Source organism: Caretta caretta, chromosome 24, assembly GCF_965140235.1.
Source record: "Caretta caretta isolate rCarCar2 chromosome 24, rCarCar1.hap1, whole genome shotgun sequence".
In the NCBI taxonomy this organism is placed as follows: domain Eukaryota; kingdom Metazoa; phylum Chordata; order Testudines; family Cheloniidae; genus Caretta; species Caretta caretta.
Window position 1 is genome coordinate 8,970,753 of NC_134229.1, and position 25,414 is coordinate 8,996,166.

At 52.0% G+C, this 25,414-nt stretch overlaps 1 protein-coding gene across 2 annotated transcripts in view; it reads right to left on the minus strand.

Moving 5' to 3' along the window:
* Positions 1-25,414, minus strand: part of CGN (cingulin) — a 62,227-nt gene that overhangs the window by 24,151 nt on the left and 12,662 nt on the right. The window contains exons 2-14 of one of the 2 annotated variants that reach the window (XM_048828976.2): positions 15,305-16,532; positions 14,223-14,323; positions 12,503-12,572; positions 10,354-10,452; positions 9,627-9,778; positions 9,001-9,142; positions 8,373-8,585; positions 7,296-7,444; positions 6,412-6,553; positions 5,619-5,831; positions 4,825-5,031; positions 3,682-3,939; positions 1,085-1,255 (exon numbers count right to left, since the gene is read on the minus strand). In XM_048828976.2, coding sequence (XP_048684933.1) covers positions 1,085-1,255; positions 3,682-3,939; positions 4,825-5,031; positions 5,619-5,831; positions 6,412-6,553; positions 7,296-7,444; positions 8,373-8,585; positions 9,001-9,142; positions 9,627-9,778; positions 10,354-10,452; positions 12,503-12,572; positions 14,223-14,323; positions 15,305-16,504 — 3,117 coding nt within the window. In that variant the 5' untranslated portion in view covers positions 16,505-16,532. Of the gene's footprint in view, positions 1-1,084; positions 1,256-3,681; positions 3,940-4,824; positions 5,032-5,618; positions 5,832-6,411; positions 6,554-7,295; positions 7,445-8,372; positions 8,586-9,000; positions 9,143-9,626; positions 9,779-10,353; positions 10,453-12,502; positions 12,573-14,222; positions 14,327-15,304; positions 16,533-25,414 lie in introns of both variants that reach the window. The other variant, XM_048828975.2, reaches the window with a different exon arrangement.

The window sequence follows — 25,414 nt, forward strand, 5'->3', positions numbered from 1 at the left end:
GGACTGGAATGACTCTGGATTTGAAACAAAAAACCCACCCCCACACAAGCCAAGGAGGGGAATGCACCTCACACAGCACTCCAGCCTGTGCCCTATGTGTGGCCTGGAGCTGGTGATGCTGCAGCTGACCCAGAGCTTAGCCACAGCAGAGCTTCCCTCTTTGCACAGAGGGCTCTCAGCAGCTGGATTCGGAATAGCTGGGCAGAGCTCTCCAGCCCTGCGAGCGCACAACCCCACTCCACCCGCACACGCTGGGGCCCAGCACTGGGCTCATGGGTTTCACAGGAAGCACCTTAGAGGTATCTGGTCTCAGGAAGGCCGAGATGCTGCAGTTTCACTCGGAAGGCAAGAATTACTCCAGCTTCGATCTGTCCAGTCTGCGCTCCCAGTCGGAACAGAGCAGACTGAACTAGAGAGAGATTCCACTACCTGTCACTCCTCTTAGCCCTGGAGGGCCAGCCCAGCTCCAGGGGAGGGAACCAGAGTCTGTCCCCAAGTCCCCCAAGCGATGCAAGAGGGAGGCAGACTCTTTCCTGGCTCACAAACGGAATTTGCTAAATTCCGACTGCAGGATCTTTATTGCTGGCCATGTGGGAGCCAGACGGCGCCCAGCCCGACTCTGGTCCCTGCTGGCGCTTGCTGTTACAGATGCTCACCCCTTTACTTGTCTACTGAACAGATCTGATCTGGGATCGCTGGTGATACAGCCTCTGCGATGCCCTTGAGCACAGCCGACTTCAAGGACACAGCGGCCAGTCTCAGGTAGTGCAGCCTCTTCCACTGGAATTGGGGGCAAGGGAGCTCTTGTACTGTCTAGAGTTACATTGGCTGCTGCTCCTGCATTCTCCCATGTTCCAACAGGGCTACGCTCACCTTCGGATCAAGGCCTGAGCTGAGCAGGCAGTTTGCCTGAGGCAGGGAAGGTGCGTGACTTGGTTACACTGGGTAATTTGAAAGTGGACGAGGGACGTTCGCATCTTCCCAGCGCTAGTGATTTCTGGCAAACACATCGTAGACGCCCTCTCTAAAGACAGCCCCTGGCAGGTTGTGAGCAAGACGAAGCACCTGAGAGCCGGCAGCCTACCTCGTCCTGCAGCCGGCCCATGGTGAACTGCATCTTCTCCACCTCCGCACCGCGGTCCTTGGCCTGCTTCTGGGAATCTGCAACCTCCTTCCGTGACTTCTCCTTGTACTCCTCCAGCTGCGACTGCAGCATGGCCAGTGAGCTGTGGGACTCCTGAGCCATCTGGTCCAGCTAGAGCACAGGGGAAGGAGTACTTAGGAACCCACAATTAGTGCCCACAACCAACCACCTCCCCTGGGCCACATGGAGATCAACGATGCCATTGGAGCCACCTGGGGGGTCCCAGTTAACGTCCATGGGAGTGGAGGGAAGAGAGCCCTAGTAGGTTTAGAACCACCATGAGGAGGAAGGGAAGGAAGTAAGAGGGTGTTCCCTGCAATACTGGTTAGTGGGCTGGACTTTCCCCTTTTTCTCCCAGACATTTGGTTTGAACAATAGAGCTGAGGCTGCTAGGAATGGTTCTGATGTCCGAAGGAGACGGGCAAAGCTGAACTCAAAGCAGAGATTTTGCACAGAAATGCCTGTTAAACGCAGCTGGCTAACCTGGCTGGGGCCAGCAATATGAAGTCCTTGCAGGTCACCCAGCAGCACAGCTTAGATTTATACAGCACCTATCGCTGGGGTAATCCAGCCACCAGAGCTCATCATCCAGTGAATTTCATAAGCGAGCCTGGTGGGGCCAGAGGACTGCAAAATGAGTCACCTTGGATACCAGAGTTCACCCTACAACTCCCAAATCTTCTAGCATCCGGGACCTGCCAGGATGCTGCATCCCTTGGGGTCTCTAGTGAGCTGAGAAGTCGTAGTGGGTTTTATGGAGACTAATGAGACATTTTAAGAGGGCAAGAAAAGCTAGTCTGTACTAATATCCTCCCCAGCTGGTGGCTCAGCACCTTCCAGATGGCTCCATATTTCAGCTGGTTTCGCAAGGCATCTCCAGTTACTCTACTGGGCGAGCTCCCAATGCCACCCCTTGGCGAGCCAAGCCACGGCAGCACGAGCCACATGCACTCCAGCTAGCAGGCCAGCCCGCCACCCCTGCAGAATCCCAGCCAAACGCCAAGCAACAGCTCTGTAAGCCTGGGCGACAAACGGAGTTGGCACCCACGTGACACTGTGTAATGATCTGGTCGTTCCCTTACGTCAGGCCTCCCCTGCAGCGCTGGAGAGGCGTCACCCACTTTAATGCTCGCTTCCCGCAATGGCCAGTTATTGCTCCTCACTGCTTTATTTGTAACCTAGACTGGAAACTCCTAAAAATGGGGAGGCAGCGTGGCCTAGTGGACAGCGCACTGGACTGGGACTCAGGAGACCGGGATTCTATTCCTAGCTCTGCGGCTGGGTGACCTTGGCCCAGTTACTTCCCTGCTCTGTGCCTCAGCTTCTCCATCTGCAAAATGGGGACAATGGTACAGGCCTTCTTTGGAATTTACTCATCAAGAGCACTAGATGAGAGCCAGGGATTATTAAAAGCGTCCTGCCGTCGCTGGGTTTGTGGTGCCTAGCGCAGTGGGGGCCACCCTCGTACAAGCTGATGAAATACGAGCTCACAAGAGGTTAAGAGAGCCTCTTCTAAACAAACAGAAGTGTCAGAGCTTGTAGGACAGCTGCATGGCAACTCCTAGTCACGTACCAGCTGCTCACAAGCTAGAACGATACACCCGAGAACCATCTCGTCCTGTGGCTAAGGATACCAGCTTGGAGGCAGGAACTTGTTCTCCCGCAAAAGGTTTCATGGGCTTCTGCTAGCACCTGAGATTAAAAGACTAAATCCTGTTCTAGCCAGAGGGAGAGGAAGCAGAAAGGCTGTCCCGTGTGTGCTCTATTAAAGGGCTCCCAGACAGATCTCCGAGCACGAGCAAAATACAGTCACAGGCGGTGCTTGCTGCTGGCTGTGCCAAACGTGTTAGCTGGCGGGTGGGCAGGCCGGTCGCCTGACAGGGAGAAGAGAGGCTTCCCCTAGACCACCTCCCTACCTTGTGCGCTGGTACAGCCCAGCTCGGGTGCAGCCACCTGATCTGTTGGCAACACCAGTTGATGTCCAGAGTATTAAGCCCAAGGTCTCTGAAAGCTCCCGCCCAGCCAAAAGGATACCATGCTTGGGTGGAATGGAACAGTTTATGAACCTGATGCATCTTAGCATTAATGTTTCAACGCAGCCAAGACCTGTTTGCAAGCAGGTTGCTGGCAGGGTGACCAGATGTCCCAATTTTATAGGCACAGTCCCAATATTCAGGATTGTGCCTTATATAGGCACTTATTACCCCTCCGCCAGCTCCCGTCCGGATTTTTTTACAGTTGCTATCTGGTCACCCTAGCTGCTGGACATATCAGAATCCCAGCCCTTTTCAAATAGAGGCCTCTCCCCTTATTGGTAGCAAATGCCACCAGTGTAAGATTTGGGGGGTGGCGGGAGGTTTAAACTCTGGGCCCTTGTGCAAGCTTCTCAGGACTAAGATGGCCACATCCTACAGAGACTACATGTCCCAGCATGCAGTGCAATAACTTGATCCAAGCAGCCCTGGGAGAGCATGGGCAACACCTGGCCCCTCCCCCAGGCTTTAAGCCGGTGACATCAGCTGAGGAGTCTCACAAACCTCTCTGGTCAGCTTCTCTGTGGTCTTATCCAGCAGCCTCTTCTGCTCCTCCAGCTCATTCTTGGTCCTCCTCAGCTGTTCCTTCTGCTTCATCTCCTCCTGGTGCGAGGCGTTCAGCGCTTGGTGCTCCTGAGATAGCCGGCTGAGACTCCTCTGGGCCTCTTCCAGGCGGCTCTCCAGAGACCTCTTGGCCATCAGCAGCTCCTGCTCCTGCTCCGCAGCCTCCTCCAAGGATACCTCCATCTGTCTGCGATCAGCCTGGAAGGGGAGGAGCTCTCAGAGAAACAGCCCAGCCCCTAACATCCCTGGGAGCTTTGTATTTGAATATCTCAGTCTGGACGGGGCAGCATGGATAATGCTCAGGAGATGTGTGACCTGCGGGTGACCCTGGGCAAGGCCCTTCCCCTCTGTGTGGGCTGTAAGCTCACTGAGGCCTGGTCTACATGGCAGCAGGAGGTTGACAGAAGGCAGTTTACATCAATCTAATTATGTCAGAGTACACACTACAGCCTCGCTCCCGCCGATGGAAGTGCCCTGTTACACCAACAGAATAACTCCACCTCCACAAGAGGCATAAGGCTTATGTCGGTGTAGTTAAGGCGACGCAGTGTCCTGTAGACACTGTATTACTTACATCTATTGGCTGTCATTCTTATCAACTTCACAGCTCTGCTGGAGCCGTGAAATTGACAAGCCAGCTCCCCAGCAGGGCTGCTGCATGGTCTCCACTCCTGGCTCAGGATCCCCCCTGGGCTTCTCAGCTCCCTGCTAGAAATGGGGCAGCTGACTGGACACCGGGCGCACCCCTTGGGCACTCTGCTCCCTGTCGGGAGCACAGCAGCTGACGGGACTCAGCCCCCCCGCCACTGCCCCTCTAAAGTTGGTGAAAGTGCTCCTGGTGAGGACGTACACCACTGACGGAAAAAGGGCAGCGTGGACACGAATCACAGGGCAGTGATTACTACAGTGGCTGTAACTCTATAGGCCGACTTAACTTTATAGTGTAGACGTGCCCTGAAGCACTGACTTTCTTCAGGTCTGTGCAGCACCCAGCACCATGGGGCCTTCAAGGCGTTCCCCTGGGAAGGAAGCTGAGGAAGGAGGTGGGTCTGTGTGTACGGCAGTGCTGCTGCCCTCCTGTACCTCCAGCTTGGTGATCTTCTCCCTGAGCCTGGCCTCCGAGCCCTCCCAGTTCTCGGAGAAGTGCCTGTACTCCTTGACCTGCATCTCCAGGCCCAGGATCTTCCTCCTCAAGTCGTCATTCTCCTCCTGCGTCTCCCGCAGAGCGGACTCCATGGCCTTCCTCATCTGCTCCGTGGCCTCCTTCTCGCTCTCCACGGCCACCTTCACCTGCACGCCGGGCAAGAAAACATGCACAGGTGAGTCCAGGGCCAGATCCGGACACCATCCGCTGGCACGTGGGAAGCCGGTGCTCACAGGAGCTGGTCTCCAAAAGCTTCTGTCCAGCGGAGGGCAAATGGGCTCTCAGGTGCAGATCTTTGGACAGAGGGTGCCCGTTCCACTGTGGCCCCACACACAGTGAGCAGGCGCCTCTGCAAGAGGTGGCACCTCTCGCTTGCTGGGTCAATGGGGTGGGAAATGGAGCCTCTGACGGAACTCCAAGGATATGGACGCGGCAAGCAGCCAGACACGCGCAAGGGGCATTGTGGGCTCAGAGGTTTGCTGCTGTCACAGCGATAAAGGGCAGGTCTCGGGGCAGGGTGCAGGAAAGCAAGCTGTGCAGAAGGTGCCCCAGATCTGTGTCCTGGGTACAGTCCTGTGCCCCACACCCCTGAGCTGCAATAATCACTGCCCACCGGTGCCAGTTACCCAGGCTTGCAGCCTTCAGCATGCCTGGCTTGAGATCAGGCAGGGATAGGCATTCCCAGGGGTCCTCTGCTATAGGGGGTCCGAGCTGGGAGACCCGGGGCTCTTGCCTTGGCAGCTTCGTCGTAGTCCTTCCTGAGCTGCTGCAAGTTCTTCTGGAACTGCTGCTTTAGCTGTTCTACCTCCATGTCACGGCTGGCCACCTCTTCCTGGAGTGCCCCCTTCAGGGCGGCCAGCTCCCGCTCCCTCTGGTGGACCAGCTCGTCCTGGGCCTGCTTCTCTGAAGCCAGCTCCCTCAGCTCCTCTTGGGCTTGACGCAGCTTCTGCAGGAGGAGGAGGAGCAGCAGCAGAGTTGCTGACAGGCTTTAAAGAGCATCGAATACACGCGCCAAGCTCTGGGAGTCCCGGCAGTGCTCATGAGGTAGCCGGAGGTCTAACAGAGAGGGAACTGGGCTCCCAGAGAGCCTGCTACCCTCAGCTTAGCGGTGGTCCCAGTTAAGACCACTGCGTTGTGGTAGCTAGGCCTGGGCAGGAAGTGGTTTTTCCTGTCCCCATTTGGGGGGAGGGGGAGGGGGACAAGGAGGGAAAGAAAAACTTTCTGTCAGAAGATTCCCAACCTGCTCTAGCCATAACCCCCTGGGCTCTGGGCAGCAGAGAGTAGTGGGGCAAGCTCTGACCACTTCCTTACCCTGCCCTCTATGCCAACAGCTACACCAGTGGTACAGTGGCCCCATGTGCCATGGCGATCTCAGGGAGCTCATTTTAAGGCACCTTTCTGCTACCAGAATGGCCTGAAGAGGCCTTGGCATCCGTGAGAACCGGGCCCCAACCTTCAGGTTGTTCACACAGCTGCTCTATGAGCCAAGAGCCACCTTCCTTCTGACCACGCTCTGCCCATCATACCTTCTTCAGGGCTTCTACTTGGCCAGCATCCACGGTGCTGTTCCTGACCTGGTCCACCTCCACCCGCATGGCCGAGAACCGCTCCCGCAGCTCCCGCAGCTCCTCCTCGAACTCCTCCCGCTCCTGTTTCACCTGCATGAGCCTGCGTGCGGGAAGCGAAGTAGTGCCAGGTGGGCTCCCCATTGCCCCATGGAAGAACCATGGGGAGTCTGACCCTATGGGAAGCTGGGCTGAGTGGGAAGAAAGCCTACGAAGGTCACCAGGAGGGGTGCACTGAGACTTAGGTGGCTGGCCGCATGCCCTGTGCACACCAGCCAAGCCTGAGCTACACGACCCCCTATCCTCCCTTGGGTAACGTTGTGACAGGATCAGAGAGAGGCACCGTGCAGCTCCTTGCTGGGCTCCGCATCAGCAATGCCAGTGCCCGTAAGCCTGTCCACCGACCGCATCACGGCTTCTGCCAGTGAGCCCAGGCCAAGAATCCTGCCTTGATTCTCCCTGGAATGACACCCTAGAGCCAGGTTGGGAGACATCCCCCAGTTATCTTTCCCGGATTTACAGGAAAGGCGTTTGAGGGGGAGGGATAGCTCAGTGGTTTGAGCACTGACCTGCTAAACCCAGGGTTGTGAGTTCAATCTTTGAGGCGGCCATTTAGGGATCTGGCGCAAAAATTGGGGATTGGTCCTGCTTTGAGTAGGGGGTTGGACTATATGATCTCCTGAGGTCCCTTCCAACCCTGATATTCTATGATTCTATGACTGGATAAGATGGAGCAGCCGAACCCTTTAGGGCCACTCTAGCCTGTGGGCAGATCGGCCCTAGCTAACCATGCCCAGTCACAGCTGCGATCCTGGGATGCACACGGCGCATCAGTGAGAGCTCACTCCTGCTTGGTGCTGCGCAGCTCCTCCTTGTTCTTCTGGAACATCTCCCTCCAGTGGCCGGTCTCCTCGTTGCTCTCCTCCAGCTCCTTCTGGAGTTTCCTCACTATCGAGTTGATTTTCTGCCTCTCGATCTCTAGACTGGCTTGGTCCTAGGAACAGGAACGAAGCTGTCAAACATTTGCTGTTGGGTTGGGTGCATTTACTGCAAGTAGGCTGGGAAAGTTATGACTTGGTAGAAACCTCTGCAAAACTTACACAGGGTTCCTTACAGCTTTCCGTGTACTTAGTGGAGGCTTCCAACGCACACCCAGCCTAGATCCTGTCCTTTGTTACATCAGGGTCATCTGCAGTAGCTTCTCTAAAATCTAGGGAGCTCCTCCAACTGGATACTAGTGTAACACACCAGAATTCAGCACCACGGAGAGACATATTCGAGCCATTGCTTAAGCAAGTGAATTGAGCACCCACATGTAGCGCTCGGTCAGCGGATTCAGAAGTTCAGTGCTGGGGGAGGAGGAGCGCTAAGTAACGTGCCCCTTTTCTCTGGCGGTTCACAGTGCTTTGCACACACCGACCAAGGCATCGGCTGAGCCGTTGCACCAGTTTAAGTTGAGCTGGGACCTCTTTTAAACCAGCTTTCATTAAATCAGTGCAGAAGGCTGCATGGACGCTGATTTTGGTCAGCTGCGCGGAGCAGAAATAAATCAGGTTCTGACCAAAATGAGCATCCACTGAGATGTCTGAACCAGCTAGAAAGCGGTTTAAGAGAGATCACACCGTAAGTTAAAACTGGTGCAACTTTCTGGTATAGCCCAGAGCCTCCCCGTCACTGAGCAGGGACATGCAGCGCCCATGGCCACACCACCCCTCGAGGATACTTTAGGACAGGAAGCAAAGGTCATAGCCAACTGAAAAGCTAGGGGGGAGGGCATTTAAGGGAAGCGGGCCACAGCTATAATTTTCTATGTCTTCTAAATCCAGTCCGTAAAATGAGCAAGCCTTAATCTCCTAGCAGACGCCAGCAGTTCCCCCAGCGTGTTCGCTTTACGCTTCCATTTCACGCGTCTGTGGCTTTACCTGAGACACGTCCTCCATGTTTCGCCTCAGCTGGTCCATGTCGTGCTGGTACTGCTGTGTCACCCGGTCCAGCTCCTTGTCGTGATTCGCCACCTCCTCCTTCAGGGCTCCTTTCAGCGCAGTCAGCTCCCGCTCCCGCAGGCGCAGATGTTCTTCTTGCTTCTGTTTGGCATTGAGGACCTCCTCCAACTCCTCTCTGGTTTCCAGAAGCTCCTGAGGGGAGGGGAGGGACAGAGATGCTTTCCCCACCTGGAGCTATGCTATACACGTCTAGCAGTGCTGTAGAGAGGCAGTCTTGGCCAGTGGAACACACTGGACTGGGACTCTGGCAATCTGGGTTCCCTTCCCAGCTCTGCCCCCAGCCTGCAGGGTGACCTTGGGCAAGTTACTGTGCCTCGGTGCCTCAGTTTCCCCATCTGCTCAGTGGGGATAATGAGACTGACCTCCTGTATCCAGTGCGGAGGGCGCTAGGGATTATTGGTGGAATGCTGATTCAGGGAGAGGCCCTGCTCCCCCAGTGCTGTAATTCAGCGCAGCACCGTCGGCTTCAACGGCCGCATCTATTTACCCCTGCTGAGAAGCGCAGTCAGGATCCAAGACGCACGATGAGGTGGGGAGAGTCATGTACCTTCATGAGCTCGTCTCGGTCTGCAGAGTCCACCGAGGTTTTCCGCAGCCTGTCCAGCTCCTCGTGCATCCCCATTAGCTGCTCTTCTGCGTCTCCCAGTTTGTCCTCTGCCTGCTCTCTGGCAGCTTTCACTTCCGTCAGCCTAGAGGAGACCCGGTGAGCCTGTTTAGAGCCAGCCAGGGAGGAGCCTGGTCTCAGCACAGTACAGCCACAGCCCCACATACAATTCTGGCCCAGACACCAGGGGTCCTAGTGGGTAGGGCTCTGGGCTGGGAGTCAGGAGACCTGAGTTCAATTCCCAGCCTTGGCCACAGACTTCCTGTGGGACTTTGGGCAAGTCATTCCATCTACCCTGTGCCTCAGTTCTCTAGCTGTACAATAGGGATAATACCTCAAGCAGGGGCTGAGAGGACAAAGCCATTAATGGCCTTGAGGCAGTTAGGATCAGCTAGATAAGGCAAGTCACTTCTTCCTCAGTTTCTCCATCTATAAAACAGGGATGCCCACAACCTAACTCAGGTGGGAAGGGCTTATTAATGATGGAGAGCACGGTATCCATAGCGAAGAGCGTTAGCACTCTGCCAGGACCTGCGTAGCCCACCCCAGACACAAGAAGTGGCTCCTACTCTTGCAAGCGGCTTTTCAGCTCCTGCATCGTCTTCTCCAAGTCTTCCTTGAGGAGCCTGCCCTTGTCCTGCGCCTCCGCCAGCCGGCTCTCCAGGTTCCGAGCAGCACTGCTCCTGGCATGCTCCCTGGCCTGCTCCGCTTTCTGGCGGAGCTGGGAGAGGGGAGAATAGAGCATTAGCGGCCACGGAAGAGGGAGAGGCTAGGATTTAACGGATGCTGCCACCAGCTAACTTCAGAGAATGTTTCTCGTGGCATCCCACAAATGGATCCTCAGCTGGTGTAAGTCAGTCCACTGACTTCACCGGAACTGGGCCAGCCGAGGATCTGGTTCTAAGGGGATTAGGCACCTCACTCCTAATTTGCGGGGAGGGAAGGAGGTAAAAAAGGGATGAGTTTGTGCAGGGAACTGGTTAGGGGTAGGCAGAGATAGAACCCACCCCACAACCCGCAGGCAGCCCTACAGCTGATATTCCAGTCCAAGAGTAAAGGGTACACAGTACTTACAGCCACTGGACCAATGTAATTACAGAGTCACTAGCCAAGTCTCCCACAAAACCTCCCCACTCCATGCTGGGGTGTATGGTGACAGCACAGAGTTCACCCCCCCTCCCCACCCAAAGCAGTGGAAGGGTGGCAGCTCCATAGGGCCGGCAGCCTTCCACCACCCTCCTAGCAATGCAGGAGTTGACTATCCAGTGCATCTAACCGACCAGGTACTGGTGTCACCTTTGTCTCTTCATCTAGTTTCTCCTGCAGCTCCTCCACCTTCCTCTTCAGCTCACTGTTCTGGGAAATGGATGCTCTCGCGTCCTCAGGAGGCGCCACCTGTTAAACAAAGAGGGGGCTCTGTCTAACACAAGCACCCTGGAGATGCTGCCTGAAGTCAATTACTGGAGAGGAAGGACAGTCTTGTGGTTAAGACACTGACTGGGATGGCACTCTGGAGCCCTGGGTTCAAGTCCCAGCTCCACCAGAATTCCTCTGTGACCCTTGGCAAATCACTTGGCCTCCCTGTGCCTCAGTTCCCCACCTGTACAATGGGGACAACAGCCTAGCTCCACCTTCTGGGTCTTGGGAGGATGAATTGATTGACGAATGTGTGGTGCTCTGATATTGTGGTGATGGGGGCCAGGTAAGTACCCAAGACAGGCCTGTAAAACGGGGGTGGGGATCTTCCTTTCTCTTTCCTATGTACATGACAAGCACTTCACTTCGAGGACCATGTGTCTGTACAGCACCTAGCAAAACGGGGCCTTGATCTCAGTCTCTTCTGATGGTGGTAACACTGATACAGGGTACCTTTAGTTATATCTAGGTACTTTTACAGCCCTCCATCATGACAGACTTTGGGCACCTCACAGTCTTAGTGTATTGATCCTCACAAACCCCGCTGTGAGACAGGGCAGAGCGAGTATCCCCAGGGTGCATACAGGGAAACTGAGGCATGGAGAGGCGCAAGGACTTGCCCAAGGTCACACCCGCAGCCTGTGGTGGGGCCAGGACTAGGACCCAGATCTCCTGAGTGCCAATCCAGTGGTCTCCGGTTTTTCCCCCCTCAGTGCTCAAGTAGTTCAGGCCACCAATTTTAAACTTCCTTTAAGTTAAGAGTTAAAAATGACAGTATCATTCTCAGCAGCAGTTTTTTGTTTTTGTTTTTAAACCTGACATGAGCAAGCAGCCCTCTGATGCCAACATCGAAAGATATCGATCCACGTCCTGCCAGAGGTATGTTGGGCCTCAAGTCGGAGGCTCTGAAATGCCAGGTTTAATCAAGATCGCAGCCATTTCAGGCAAGCTCCAAGCACAGCAGGAAAGAGCCAGCACCAAATGAGCTGTGAGAATGGTGGAGTTGGCAAAATGGGTTCAGATCCCTTTTAACATGGAATATGAAACGGGAACTGCACTCCCTGTTAAGTTAACATCTCCAGCAGCATCAGAGCTGATGCCTGAAAGGAAGCCATGTTGCTTTCATACACAGATAATTCTCAGAATGAAAGAGTCATTTCTGTCTGCTTCCCTGGAGAAGATGACAAACAAAACAAAAAACCAAGTCCAGGGCCACAGCAGTGTCCACAGGAAAAACTGATCTCTTCCAGCGAATGGGATAATGTAAACAACACACACCTCCCAGAATCCCAGCCCCAAAACTTTCATTCTTGCTTCAAACTGCTCAAGGTTGCAGTTCAGAAAGGATAAAAATATTGAGCCCTAGAGAGCAAAGCATTTGTCAGATCACTGACTTGTCAAGCCTGGAATCCAACCCCCAGCTGGGGCCAATTGTCGATGGCTTAACGAAAGGTGAAAAGCCCACAATGCATCTGACCACGCTGTGTATTGGGGGGTTCCCGTGAGGGGTGGAGGGGGAGGGAGCTCAGCCCCTTGGTGCGGGTCAGGAGAAGAGGGTAGTGTCTACAGTGCAGCTGTAAGTTTCCAGCTTGGGGCAGCATGCCTGGGCTAGCTTTGACTGAGTGAGTGCACTAAAAATGGCAGCGTTGCCACAGCAACCAACGCAAGCTGCCCGGAGAACAATCCCATGTGAAACAATAGCTAAGTAGGAGGATTGTTAGCCTCTCCCGCTGCCCACACCACCCTGGCATGCTGCTATTTTTATTGCACTGACTTGACTGGAGCTAGCAGGTGTATGTCTCTCTGACCAGGGAATTACACTTCCAGCTGCAGTGCAGATGTACACTAAGAGACGGCAGTCATCCTGCCCAATCAGTACCACCCTGGTTTGATAATACGGGGGTGAAAAATTTACCCTTCTGCTAAGAGCCGGGTGCCCCATAAGTCTTATAGGGCTTTTGCACTGGACTCTGTCCAGGGGTGAATGTCATTCTTTGCAAAATAAGGGGAGACTGATATGGAGACTTACAGTGAGCGCTTGGATCTTCTCAAACATCAGGTTGGTTTTTCTCTTCAGTGAGCTTTCACTTTCTTTGCTCCTGAAAAAGAAACAAGCAAATACCAACAAAGAAAATCATTCAGGTTAAAAGGGACACAGCCACAAGAGTCGGGGGGAGGAAAAGCAAAGCAGCGTTTAAGGCACTCGCCTATGACTCTGGAGACTTAGATTTGAATCTCTGCTCTGCCACAGGACCTATGTGATCGTGGGCAAGTCACTTAACCCCTCCATGCCTCAGTTTCCCCATCTGAACAAGGGAGATAATTGCTCTTCACTGCCTCATAGGGGCATTGAGAGGATGAAATACATTAAAGGTTGTGAAGTGCTCAGATACTTGGCCCCTGTTACCAAAGTAAGTATTTAAGAGACATACACACTTCTGTCCAGATTTTTTAACTTAATGTTGTTGCAGGTAACACTTATGATGAGCACCTCTGGGGCAAGTTAGAGGAAAGTTCAATTCACCGCTCCCCACAGTTTATGAGGCCCATAATATATGAATTGAAGGTAAAGGGGTAAGTCCCTCTTTACAAGAAGCCATGGGAGTGAAAATCTGAAAGTGAGTGTTTCAGTCAAGTATCCACAAGGCAGGGAAGGGGAAGGAGAGAGGTCATCTTTAAACCCTTGCTTTCCCATAGAGAATCTTTTTAGTGATTAAGTTCAGCAGATCAGCTGCCTCATTTGCCCTGTACTCCCACCCACCTGGGGACTTCCCAGAGAACAGACACTATCCACCTCCACAGGATTATTTAAAACAGAAGGCGATGCCACTAGGAATTAATTCCCTTTGTCGGCTCCAAGGTTGCCATGTGCACAATTTGCACCTTTCTAGAGTTGCTACCGTTTAGCCAAGAGGCTTACAGTTGTTAGTGTGTGGGCTAAGCTGTAGTTCAAGGGTTCTTAAGCATACACTCCCGCAAGATGCCCAGGGCACTAGACTCCTATCCCAGGGCTGGATTTAAAGGAACAGAGTTTTGTTTTATTTAAAGGACCAATTTTCCTACACATCTGGGGCCAGATTTTCTACACTCAGATTCCAAGGCCAGAAGGGCCCATTGTGATCAGCTAGTCTGAGCTCCTGTGTAACAGACTTGGTAGAAAGGCTCCTGTTTAGGATAGATTTGCCTAGCGAGAGCTATGTGGCAGAGTTCACTTGAGAAACACCACCCCCTTGAGAGAAATGTGGGGCCCTGATGCATCACGTTTGCTGGGGCCCCACCTCCTCCCATTTCACTTTATTTATACAGATGTTTGGGGGGGAGCCCTGAGCTCAGGGCCCCAGTACAATTGTGCCCCCTTTTTTCCCCCCGCCTCTGGTCAGCCCTGATCCCACCCCCAAGATGATGCAGCAAGTCTTTGTATTGTTTCAGAAACCTTTTTCACTAGAGTGAGTTTATGCAGCATTGTTGGAGTCGTATTGGTCCCAGGATATGAGAGAAACACGGGGGCGGGAGGGAATATCTTATTGGACCAACTTCTGTGAGAGAGCTGTAAGCATGAAAGCATGTGCCTCTCACCAACAGAAGTTGGTCCAATAAAAGATATTCCCTCCCTCACCTTGTCACCCATAGTTTATAGCAGTGAAGCACTCAATGCCTCCAGTCCCCCATGCTCCAACGGAGCCAGCTGCACATCAGATGCGGATATCCTGTCTAACACTGGACCCACAAGCGCTCGGCCCAACACTCACCCATCCTTCAGAATACTGTAAATCAGTTCCTTGGTGTACTCGCTGCTCCCAGGCGGAGAGACTTCCTGCTGGTCTTTCAGAAGGTCTGGAGTGGACTTAAGCTGCTAACGAGACAGGACAAGCATCACCAGATGCTCATTGCACAGCAGTAGGACCTGCCAGACGGGATCAGACCAACGGGCCCATCTAGCCTGGTATCCCGTCTGATGCAAGCCAGCACCAGCTGATTCAGAGCAATGCGCAAGCCAACCCCACCACTCCCTTTATGGAATAACCTACCCACAAAGTAAGTTTCTTCTTAAGCCCAGACAATGAGTGCTTGGTTTATACCCTGAAGCAGGAAGATCTGCATCCACCTATGACGTTGTCACTCTGCTCCCTATATTAGGAGAGGACAACAGCAGCAGTTTTGCAAGCAAACGTGGCTGGGATCTGATATAACTAGGTGTAGGTGGCAGTTAGGTTGTGGCCCTTAAGGGCCTAGTGAATTTCCGAGTCAAATGCACCTCGGGACCTACGCTCCCAGCATTGAACTCTAGTGCATAAAGCACTTGGAAATAGGCCAGCTGGGAACAGCATTCCTTAAGGAGGAGGAGCAGCAGCTTCCTCATTGGGGTAGGACGAGCCCGAAGATGGAGCATGCCGATTTCAGGTTGAATAACCACACTGCTGCAGCCACCACCAGCGTCTGGCATCGCAGGGCACGTCTACACTGCGACTGCAGCGCAAAGCTAGTGGGAACCGCAGCAGCAAAGTCTCAGCAAGACGAGCGGGTGGCCTGACTCTGTCCCCAGGGTGCCAGGCGAAGCTGGCCTGTGCAGCAGTTACTGCCATCACACCTCCCGACTGCAGTGCAGGCATATCCTGAGATCAGGGACCAATGGCATCACCCAGGCAGTGAACTTGAGGCCCAGAGAGCTAATTAAAGCTCCATCCTGAGCATTGACAGCATGTGGTTTGCTGGGCTGTCAAGAAGTCAAGCGCATCGCTACTCCCATTGGCTACTCCTGTGCTTAGAGTGAAATAGGTGCTGAAGCACGGCCAGCGTGCCGAGCAGGACTGAGCCCCAAATGAAGAGTTACCTGCACTTTGGATTGCACTTGACTTTGCTGCTGCTCAACCACAGGCTCCTCCAAGCTTTTATGGGTCCAGTCTCGCATCAGCTGGACCTTGACTGAGTTTTCCTTCAGATCTTCCGGGAGCGCTCGGTTCAGGCTGCCGGTGCGAGAGGCATTGGCCGCACCAGCCGGTTTGGCAGCCAGGCCCTTCGGCCCTTCCGTGAGGCGATCCTGGAGCTGGGCGGAGCTCAGCTCTCTGGAATCGTCCGTGTCGTAGTAGGACACCCTGCCTTCAAGAGTCAGTGACCGCTTCCTCTCCTCCAGGGAGATCCGGCTTCTCCTGGCAGCTCGGCCCCTCTGCTGAACCTTCCCGTCGAACTTCGTGATCAGGGAATCCACTGAGGACAGGGGCTTCGTGTCAATGTCACTTTGGTCAGCTGGCTGCCGAGGACCGGAGGACTCTGGGTCTGGTGATCGCTGCTTGCCTACAAACCTTCGTCCAGAAGCTGGATGGGATTCCCGGCTGGGGCCAGTCCTTTTCCTGCCTGCAATGTCCAGCATGCTGCTGCTCTTGGTACTGGCTGGAGACTGGGATCGGTAGGTGCCCCTGGTCTGCATGCTGAGGGGGCTTGGGCCATAGGCCTCCTCTGAACTGGGGCTTAAGAGAGAGCTGTGAGATTGAGTCCTCCTCAGCTCCTCCCCAAAAGGCCTCTGGGGTGGCAGTTGTTTGGAGCCGCCCTGAGGGGACAAGGAGCCATCCTGGCGGTAGGAATGAGCTGCCTCAGCGCTGACAGGCCTCGTCTCCCTCGGGTAGCGCTGGGAGCTCAGCTCCTCATCAGAGGAGCTGTACTGGGAATGTCTGGCCACGTACTGGCTTTCCGGCAAATCAGAATCAGAACTGATGGAGCCCGGGCCTTCCCTGAGAGAGTTAGGGGGCAGCTGCTCAGGCCACTGGCTGTGAGAGGGGTTCCCGTATTTACTCTCGCTTTTGATCTGCACCCCGAAGGAGTCCTCTCCTTTCGCCCCACTGTTCAGGACCACAAAGGGCTGCCCATCAATGCCCTGGACCCTCACCGCAACCCCGTAGGAGCCTGGCTTGGAATGCTTAGGCCTGATGTTTTGGGGCTTCTTCATTTCCTTCAGGTCATCTATGAATCGGATCTGAACTCCGTAGTCCATGGGGTTTGGCTTCTCGGCCATAGCTCCATTCACATGCTGCTCCATCCCCGGGGGTTAAAAGCACTCCAGCCTCCTGCAAGGGAAAGAGGAGAACACTCTTATGCCACTGGCACAGCTGGGTTTAAGTAGGGAGCCAGAAGCAGCTGCTGGCAAGGCTGCACTTGAGGAAACTGGGCTTAGATTCCAAGGCCAAAAGGGACCATTGTGATCATCCAGTCAGCCCTCCTGAATCACAGAGGCCAGATCTTTTAGAGGAATATCCAATATGGATTTAAAAATTGCCCACGATGAAGAATCCACCATGACCCTTAGTAAATTATTCCAGTGGTTACTCTCACTGTTAAAAACCACACACACACACCTACCTTATTTCCTGGCTGAATTTGTCTAGCTTCAGCTTCCAGCTATTGCCTCATGTTCAACCTTTCTCTGCTAGATTGAAGAGCCCACTATTAAATGTTTGTTCCCCACGAAGGTACTTGTAGGCTATGATGGGGCACCTGCCCCACACTGGGCTCTAAGGGGTTAACAGAGCCCATGGGAGGCTGCGCAGAAGGCAGCCAAACAGAGAAGGGCTGAGGGGAGCAACCAAGCAGGCCCATATAAAAAGGGAGCTGCAGGGCAGAGGAGGGGAGTTCTCTGCTGGGACCCCAGAGAGGAAGGATGGTGTCTCTGGAGGGCTGAGACAACTGCCAGCATCATGGACAGAGCAGTGCTGCTAGCAGGGACCAGGGGAAGTGAGAGACACTGGCTGGCTGCGGCCCTGAGGCAAGGGCAAAGAGGATGCTGGCGCCACGGGGAAGTAGCCAAACAATTCGCTGCAGTAGCCACTAAGGGAAGTGGCTGAACAGCGGACTGCAGGTCCCCCGGAAGGGGGGAGCACAGCGTGTGGCATAGCCGAGGTCTGTGTTGCTGAAGAGGACGCTGTGGTCCTTGGAAAGATGTGGGTCCTAGAGCAGGAGTGATGGTGGCAAGACATCACCTGAAGAGGTCACTGAGCTAATTCCCAAGACAGCCAGCAGGAGGCACCACAGTGGTGAGTGAACCCCATTACATAGGCTAATCAAGTCCACCCCTAAACTTCCTCTTTGTTAAGCTAAAGAGCTCAACCACCACAAAGGCATGTGATTAACTTCGTGAAAGCAGAGCATAACCCACCAGAGCAGGCAGGCACTCTCTCTCTCTCAATGCTATTCAAATGTGGAATGCTTTGTCGATAGAGTTTATTTACACTGGAGATAAGGAGCAGTGTTCAAGAGATTAAAGTTCGGCACTCCTAATATGTGTCTCCTTTTATTACTGAAAAACATGTACAAGCAGAAGGTGCACTGGGCAGGACCCTTTAAAAGCAGAACCAGAAATGCAAGGTGCTCAAAGCAGAGAGTGATCCAATGCCAGATCAGGGCCTAAGCAAAGCTGTGAAGGAAGCAGAGCTCCACAAATCGGTCTTCAACCACACTGATGCCCTTCGAGGATCAGGGCCTATGTGACTTGCCCAAGGACACAGCAAGTCAGCAACAGAGCCATGAACAGAACCCAGGAGTCCCAACTCCCTTTCCCTCTCTATCCAACAGACATCCCTTAAATAAATAAATTAACACATGCTTCTCAAGTGCAAGATTTTGTTGTTTCCAATATCGGGGGGGGGGGGGGGGGCGTATTTTACTGCAGAACCTTAGACAACACTGAAAATTCCTTTTTACTTGTCACAGTAGCAATGCATCTCATGCAAGGATTAGCCATGCTGGAGATTAATAGCTTTCTGAAGTTTGTAAGCACAGCATTTTTCTTTCAAAAATCTCCCCCACTCCCCAAAAGCAGACAAACACGCAATTGTTAAAATCTTATGAGACACTAAACCAAAAAAGCATACAACAGGCAAGAAGCCTCAGCCTCAAGTCTGAACCGAGCTGCATTTTTAGGACAGAGCAGTTTCACACACAACGAAAGACTGTTATCCTGACACTGAGTTCATGCCATCTTTCTGGTCACCAGCATTCCAGATGCAACCCATCCTGTTCTCCTTCTCCGATCAAAATCCCAATCAGCCGCACAGCTCAAGTGCCTACAGTCTCGGGTTCCTGTTAAAAAATATGCAGCGTCAGCAAATACACCCTGCACATGCTCACTTGGGAAAGTAGAGGAGAAAAGCAGGATACGATCTTAGAGAAATCGTGTGTGTGTGTTGCAAACTCTGAAGACCAGACTACCCACCTCTTCTGGCTTGCTTGCCTAAGAAGCACTAGCAGAGTGCTGCATACCCGCTGCAATTGAAGGTTAGCACCTCTGTTGGGTCCAAAAGCAGATGCCCGACATCCACAAGAGACCTGAATAAGAACACCACTGCACCCAGTCACCGGCATCCGATCTAAGCTAGTGTCCCCAGCACTTCGGTAGCCGTAAGACTCCCATTTGGTGGGAACAGATATTAGCAGTGACATATTGAGCACAAAAGTGATGTAACACTCATCAGTCCCAGGGGCAGCCTGCATGGAGAGAGTCTTTTGCTCCCCATTGGATGCAGTGAGCCTCACTGCATCAAATTTCCTTCGCAATATGTTAGATGATCAATTACCATAAGCTACACAGACTGCTTCACTGTAGGCACGGGCAGGCGGCCGGCAGCACGTAATGGGAATGACAGCCTGCCTGAATTCCCTCCAGCATGTAACTGACCGGCAGTCAGGGCATCTGTAGGCATGTTTGATTTGCCTCCGCTCCAGCTGTCTGACAGCCAAGCAGGTTACCTGTTTGAGCTCCCAGGGCTCCTTCTATCCTTGATCGGCAGAGCAGCTTGGAGACTGCCCTTCCAGCTGGACGAAAAGCGTGATTCTGCTCTAGCGTACCTCGATACCAAGTTGTTGCCCCAATGGAAGAGGAGAGGGGAGATATAGGCGCCTACCTCACTGCCTTTGAGAAGTCTTGCAGTTTGACCCTGGCTGATGCTGTGGACCGGCCCCGCTGTTTCACCCGGTATTCGTCCCAAAGCCATAGAGGCGTATAGCCAGATGGATAGAGTTGATACTGGGGACTGTGAACAGTTCACAAAAGCTTACGTTTGAATTGACATCTGAGGCTTATAGGAAAAGGCTTCGGGGTGTGTAAGAGACCCCAGGTGTGACCCTATATGGAAGCCACCACTCTGATGGGAGAATCTGTCCATGTCCTCAAGAAGCAGTAGCTAAGTCGATGGAAGAATTCTTCTGTTGACCTAGCGCCATCTTCGCAGGGACTTAGGTCAGCATAGCTAGATTTTTCACACCCCTGAGTGACACAGCTGAGTTGATGTAAATTTTCTAGCCTAGTGTCAACCAGCCCTAAGTCATCAGAGTGACCAGTGATTTCAGGCAGGTGCTCTGTACTTTAACAATCTGGGCCCCTTTAAGATGTTTCCAATTGGGATCCTCACCTGCCTCCCCAAAAATTGTTAAAAGCAACCAAGACAAGTTGTATTAGCTGTTGTGGTGGAACATAGGGAGTGTGGGAGGGGGAATCTCAGGCAGTGAGGCCCTAAAGCCACCTTACCCCTCTGTATACAGGTTTTCACAGGATCACTTCACAAGCAGCGTCGCTTATACATTTCGTACAAGGGTAGAGAGATTGCACGAGTCTGGAAGACACCGTAGTCATCAGGATGTGCCCCAGACACGGACAAGCAAGCACATACACAGAGGGTGCAAGCAGTGGAGATATCCCATACAAATACGTGTTTTGGGAGGCAGTGTAGCCTCATGGAAGAGCATTGGAACAGGATTGCTGAGACCTGGGTTGTACCCCCAGCTCGACCCCGGAACTTCTGGGTGACCTTCGACAAGTCATGTCCCCGTTCTGTGCCTCAGTTTCCCCAATCTGTAAAATACGGGTACGGACACTGGCCTCCTGTAAAGCGCTTGAAAGCTAGGGATGAAGAGAGCTGGGGATTATTAGAATTATGAGAAAAGCAAAATGCCAAACACTGCTCCTTTTCATCTAGCGCTGTTCACATCTTTGTCTTTCAGTATCACCCAGGTCACATCAGGCCCCACTGTGCTGGATCCAAGTGCTTTATGAAGATGGGCACTATTTCTTGTACCTCTCATCACTTATTGTACAAGTGGAGAAGCCAACACAGAGGGACAGATTCTTCCCCTCTGAGGTGTGAGCAGTTCCCAGTGAGATTGCCTGTAACTGTGCACATACATTGAAGAGGCAAACTTTGCTTCACGTAAGGTGACACAGCAAGTCGGGGACAGAACCCAGGAGTCCCTGCACTAACCACTACACCATGGTTCCCAGTCCACATCTGGACTGGAAGTGGAGGGTAGTATCCCTTTAAATGGTTTGAGAGCCCTCCGGTAGTGCTCACTGTGTGCTATATTTAAGAAGCTGCAGGAAGCCAGTCCGAGCAGGAGCATACGAGTAGCTAGGTCGGGCATATTTGTGTATATTCTGTAAGCACAATTATTAGTCATACCCATATGTGTTCTTCAGCTTCTAATAATACGTTCACAGCTATTTTAAAAGGACACACACTACAGGAGCCCAGCAGTCCCAATTCACAGCCTCCACAATCTAACGGTTAGGACTGGACTCTTTCCCGAAGGCTTTTTGTTTGTGTGGGTGTGGGTGAAGACTTGCAGAAATCTTTCTGCCAATTACAGTACCAGTCTCAGTGTTTGGTTCATCATCTTTGCGGAAATTCAGAATTAAGGTTTACAACTCACCCTTAAATTGGTCCATATCATGCCGGGGGGGAGGAGACAGGAAATAATCTCCAGTCTATATGCTCATAAATGTGATAACTCCATAGTTACACCTGTTTCACACAGAGTGCTAAATCTAGCCTGAGGTCTTCAGCATGACACGTACCAGACATTGACCATCACTAGACAACTCGCCCTCTGCAACATACAGAGAGTGTCAAGATACCGGGTCCCCCTACACTCCGTGTCCTGAGCTTGTGATCCACACAGACTGTAGGAGCATTGAAATAACGAGATTGATTTTATCCAGAGGAGTTTATCCCTAGCATCTGTAAATATACCCAGATCACAAGCAGATAGCAAATACCCTTAATCAATCCTATTATTTTCATATTTCCAGGCTAGACGATGCAGAGCATCAACAAGATGCAGCAGTATCTTACCAGTTGGTCTTAGATCTTCCTCTCTGAATGCATGGGAGGAAAGACCCTGTAAAGCAGAGGGATACTAAACACCTAGTGAGAGACACCTCTGTGATGGGATGGTGCAGGGGGACAGACCATATCAAGGATTCAGAACAGCTGTTTCAAGACTCTCCAGCCACCTAGTGACTAGAAGAAGGAACAAGATCTGGCAAAAGCAACTGATATAAGAGAGGAGCAACAGGAGCCTGGCTGATCACAGCAAGTAGGAAGCGGTGGGTGGCTTTTGTAACAGGAAAAGAACAGATGCTGCAGCACATCAAGGCAGAATGGACACAGTGCAGTCAGGTCGGAGATAGCCCTGCTTGTAGGTGCCAATCCTAGCCTCAAGATTCAGCCAGACGGAGCATGATGTGCCACTGTACGAAGGAAAGAGCAACCGGTACGGGAGGCATCAGCTGTGCTGACCTATAACAGCCTCTATAAAAAGTACACATGGTAAGTCTGACAGAGGCAGGGGGAGAAGAGAGAATGAATAACGTAAGAGACACTACCCAGGAAGCAGAAAGGCAATAAAGTTGGAGGATACCAGATTCCAGGAACTAGTGCCTGGGGGAAGCAGAGGTAACATCACTATTACAGTGTGCAAAAAAAACACTAATCAAGCAAAACACATGGCTGGAATGTTAACACTGCCTCTAGCTCACAAACCCAGATCTCCCTAGCTTGCACCTTGTAACTCCCGTATGTTTCTTGCGTACAACCACGTTTAGTCAGAGGCAGGGACTAGAGACTTACATAGGTTGTAAGCTTTTGGGGGCAGGGGCTTTCTTTATACAGCGCCTAGCACAGTGGGGTCCTGATCCATGATGGGGGCTCTTAGGTGCCACCTGAATAGAGTTAGTATAAGAGTATGCTGCATCTGAATCACACCCTGTCCTAAGTGGAGGTGGGTGAGTCATGGTAAATGTTTAATCTGTCAGGAATTCTTACAGTCCAGCTCAGCTGATAAAGGGGCTCGAGAAACAGCATATCTGGACTCCGCTCCCACACGAAAAAGGGGAAGAGCAGTCCTGAGAGAAACCCAGCCCAAACGCTGTCCCAAAGGAGGGATTTTAGTGTGTACAAGATAGAACACATCAAAACGGAGGGGGGAGGAGTAGAGTGTTGTACGCAGTTACATTAAACTGAGCACTGTGCTCACCCAGCTATGGCCAAGCTAGAGCTTTATGACACAATTGCATCTTAACTCTACCCTGCAATAGCCTCTCCAGTGCTTGCTGGGTTAGCACCAGTAATTCTGCAAGGAGGCTAGAACTTGGGACTCCAATCTCTCAGGGTACATCTCTGCAGCAGCTGGGAGGGGCTATTCCCAGCTCGGGCAGACATAAACACACAAGCTCTGCTTGGTTTAGCACACTATGGCGGCAGCAGCATGGGTGGTGGCTCTGACTAGCTGCCAGAGTGCTGTCCCGCCCGCCCGGCCCCCTGGGTATGTATTCAGGCGGCTAGCCCAAGCCAGTGGCCCAAGCCAGTGGCCACACAGCTATGTCTAGTGAGAAGAGCTAGCACATGTACACCCACCTGAGCTGGGGAATCACACCTGTCAGCTGCTGTATAGACATACTTCCAGCTGGAAGCCCTTGAAGGACTAAAGCCTAAACTGGATTTCATGCAAGCCATTTCAGTGTTATACTGCAGGGATTAATTTGGCCCATAGAGTTAAGATAAGGAAGTAAAGACAACACTGGAAGGGCAACTGGAGGCTGCTAATGGGTCTTCACACACACACACACACACACCCCAACCTGGAGCTGTTGAATCACTGTTTTACTGATGGAAAGAGGCCAACTTCTGCTCATGGAGATAGCAACACAATAGTACCTTTGGTAACAGGTTAACCCAAAAGGGTATTTTGCAACTGGCAGAAAGAGAATGGAAAACATTTAAAAAAAAAAAAAAGGGGGGGGGCTACATAAATCCTCTTAATTCAAAAAGGAAATCTAGAGGCTGAACTTCTGCAAGATGTGGGAAAATGCATCTAGATGATCACACAGCTCAGTGTTTGTAATTTAGACCTTACGGCTATTGAAGAAACAGCTGTCTCTCACACAGTTAGGGCCCTACCAAATCACGGATTGTGAAATCTGGTCTCCTCTGTGAAAGCTGGCTATTGTAGAGGGCTTGTGGTACTGCTGCCCTTACTTCTGCACTGCCTTCAGAGCTGGGTGGCCAGAGAGCGGGGTCTGCTGGCCAGGCACCCAGCCCAAAAGGCAGAGCCACCGCCAGCAGTCACACAGAAGGAAGGGTGGCATGGTATGATATTGCCACCCTTACGTCTCTGCTGCTGCTGGCCTAACCTATTCCTATTATTCCTAGCCAGCAGCTGCCACTCTCTGGCCACCCAGCTCTGAAGGCAGCACAGAAGTAACGGTGGCTATACCGTGATTGAAACCCCCCCCTCCAGAATAGGCTTGCAACACCCCACCCTCTCTACACCCTGTGACCCTCTTTTGAATCAGGACCCCTCATGGTTACACCACCAAGAAATTTAAGATTTAAATATCTAAAACTCTGAAATTCAAGTTTTTGAAAATGCTAGGACTGTGAAATTTACCAAAACGGACCATGAATTTGTCAGGGCCCTACATATGGGAAGTGTTGTTTAAGATAAGTCTCAAGTCTTGGAATAGTCTAAGGAATTGGCCAGATAGATCACACCCAGAGTGACATCACTGAGATATACCCTCCTATTTTAACTAGCACAATGGAAAGAAATGGTTACTATTTCCTCCTGTTACCTTCCACAAAATTTTAAGCCATTTCCAGTGTGGGCCCACAAGAATTGCAATCCATCTGAAATTTGCTGTCACATGTTTAGATACAGTTGTCTACACATATCACATGAGACCTGGCCCTATTCTACACAGCCTTTTCCCAGCATATACCTGCACAGACAGAGCGTGGTGTCAGAAAAGTAGCCACCCTTCATTCCAAAGGTATGAGTGATCTTAGGGCCACACAAAAAAACTGCATCACATACCACATTTAAAATGTGCAAGGTGGAAAACACTGTAGAATCGGTGACTAGAACTTGTGGCCATTCCTTGAAGTGTGTGCTAGCCAAGAGGTCAGAACCATGAGAGAGTTTAACAAAAAAACCCACAAAAAAGTACTTGAAATGAGTCAGCACCATGCAGCGTTCCAACGTCACACAGGATTTGCCTGCAGGTGCTGCAGACAGAATGGAATCTCAGGTATACAACCCACTTCGCAGCCATTGCACAACTTTCGGCAGTGAAAGGTAAATAATGATTAAAAGGCAAGACATGTACTCCACAGGAAGACAAATATGTCCGTTTTCCTTCTTGACAATAGAGAAGGTTTTCCTTATTAACCAATGCTTATTAAATGTATTGTTTTAGAGGCACTCTCTCTTCTCTTTGTTAAGAAAGAAACTATAGCCTGTTTTGGGAGAAACTAGGGCTACAGTGCCTTGTTATTTCACATTCAATGGCTATACAGGGGACAAGAGAAATTCTACATAGCAGTTTCCCCCTGCTGCACCCCCTAGTTGTCACAAGATTAGAAGACGCATTGCATTGGCAGGCCTGGAAGTCAGGATTCTTGGGTTCTATCCCCATCAACTTGCTGGGTGGCCTTGGGCAAGTCTCTTCCTCTCTTAATGACAGGTTTCAGAGTAGCAGCCATGTTAGTCTGTATCCGGAAAAAGAAAAGGAGGACTTGTGGCACCTTAGAGACTAACAGATTTATCTGAGCATAAGCTTTTGTGAGCGACAGCTCACTTTCCACTGTATGCATCCGATGAAGTGAGCTGTCGCTCACGAAAG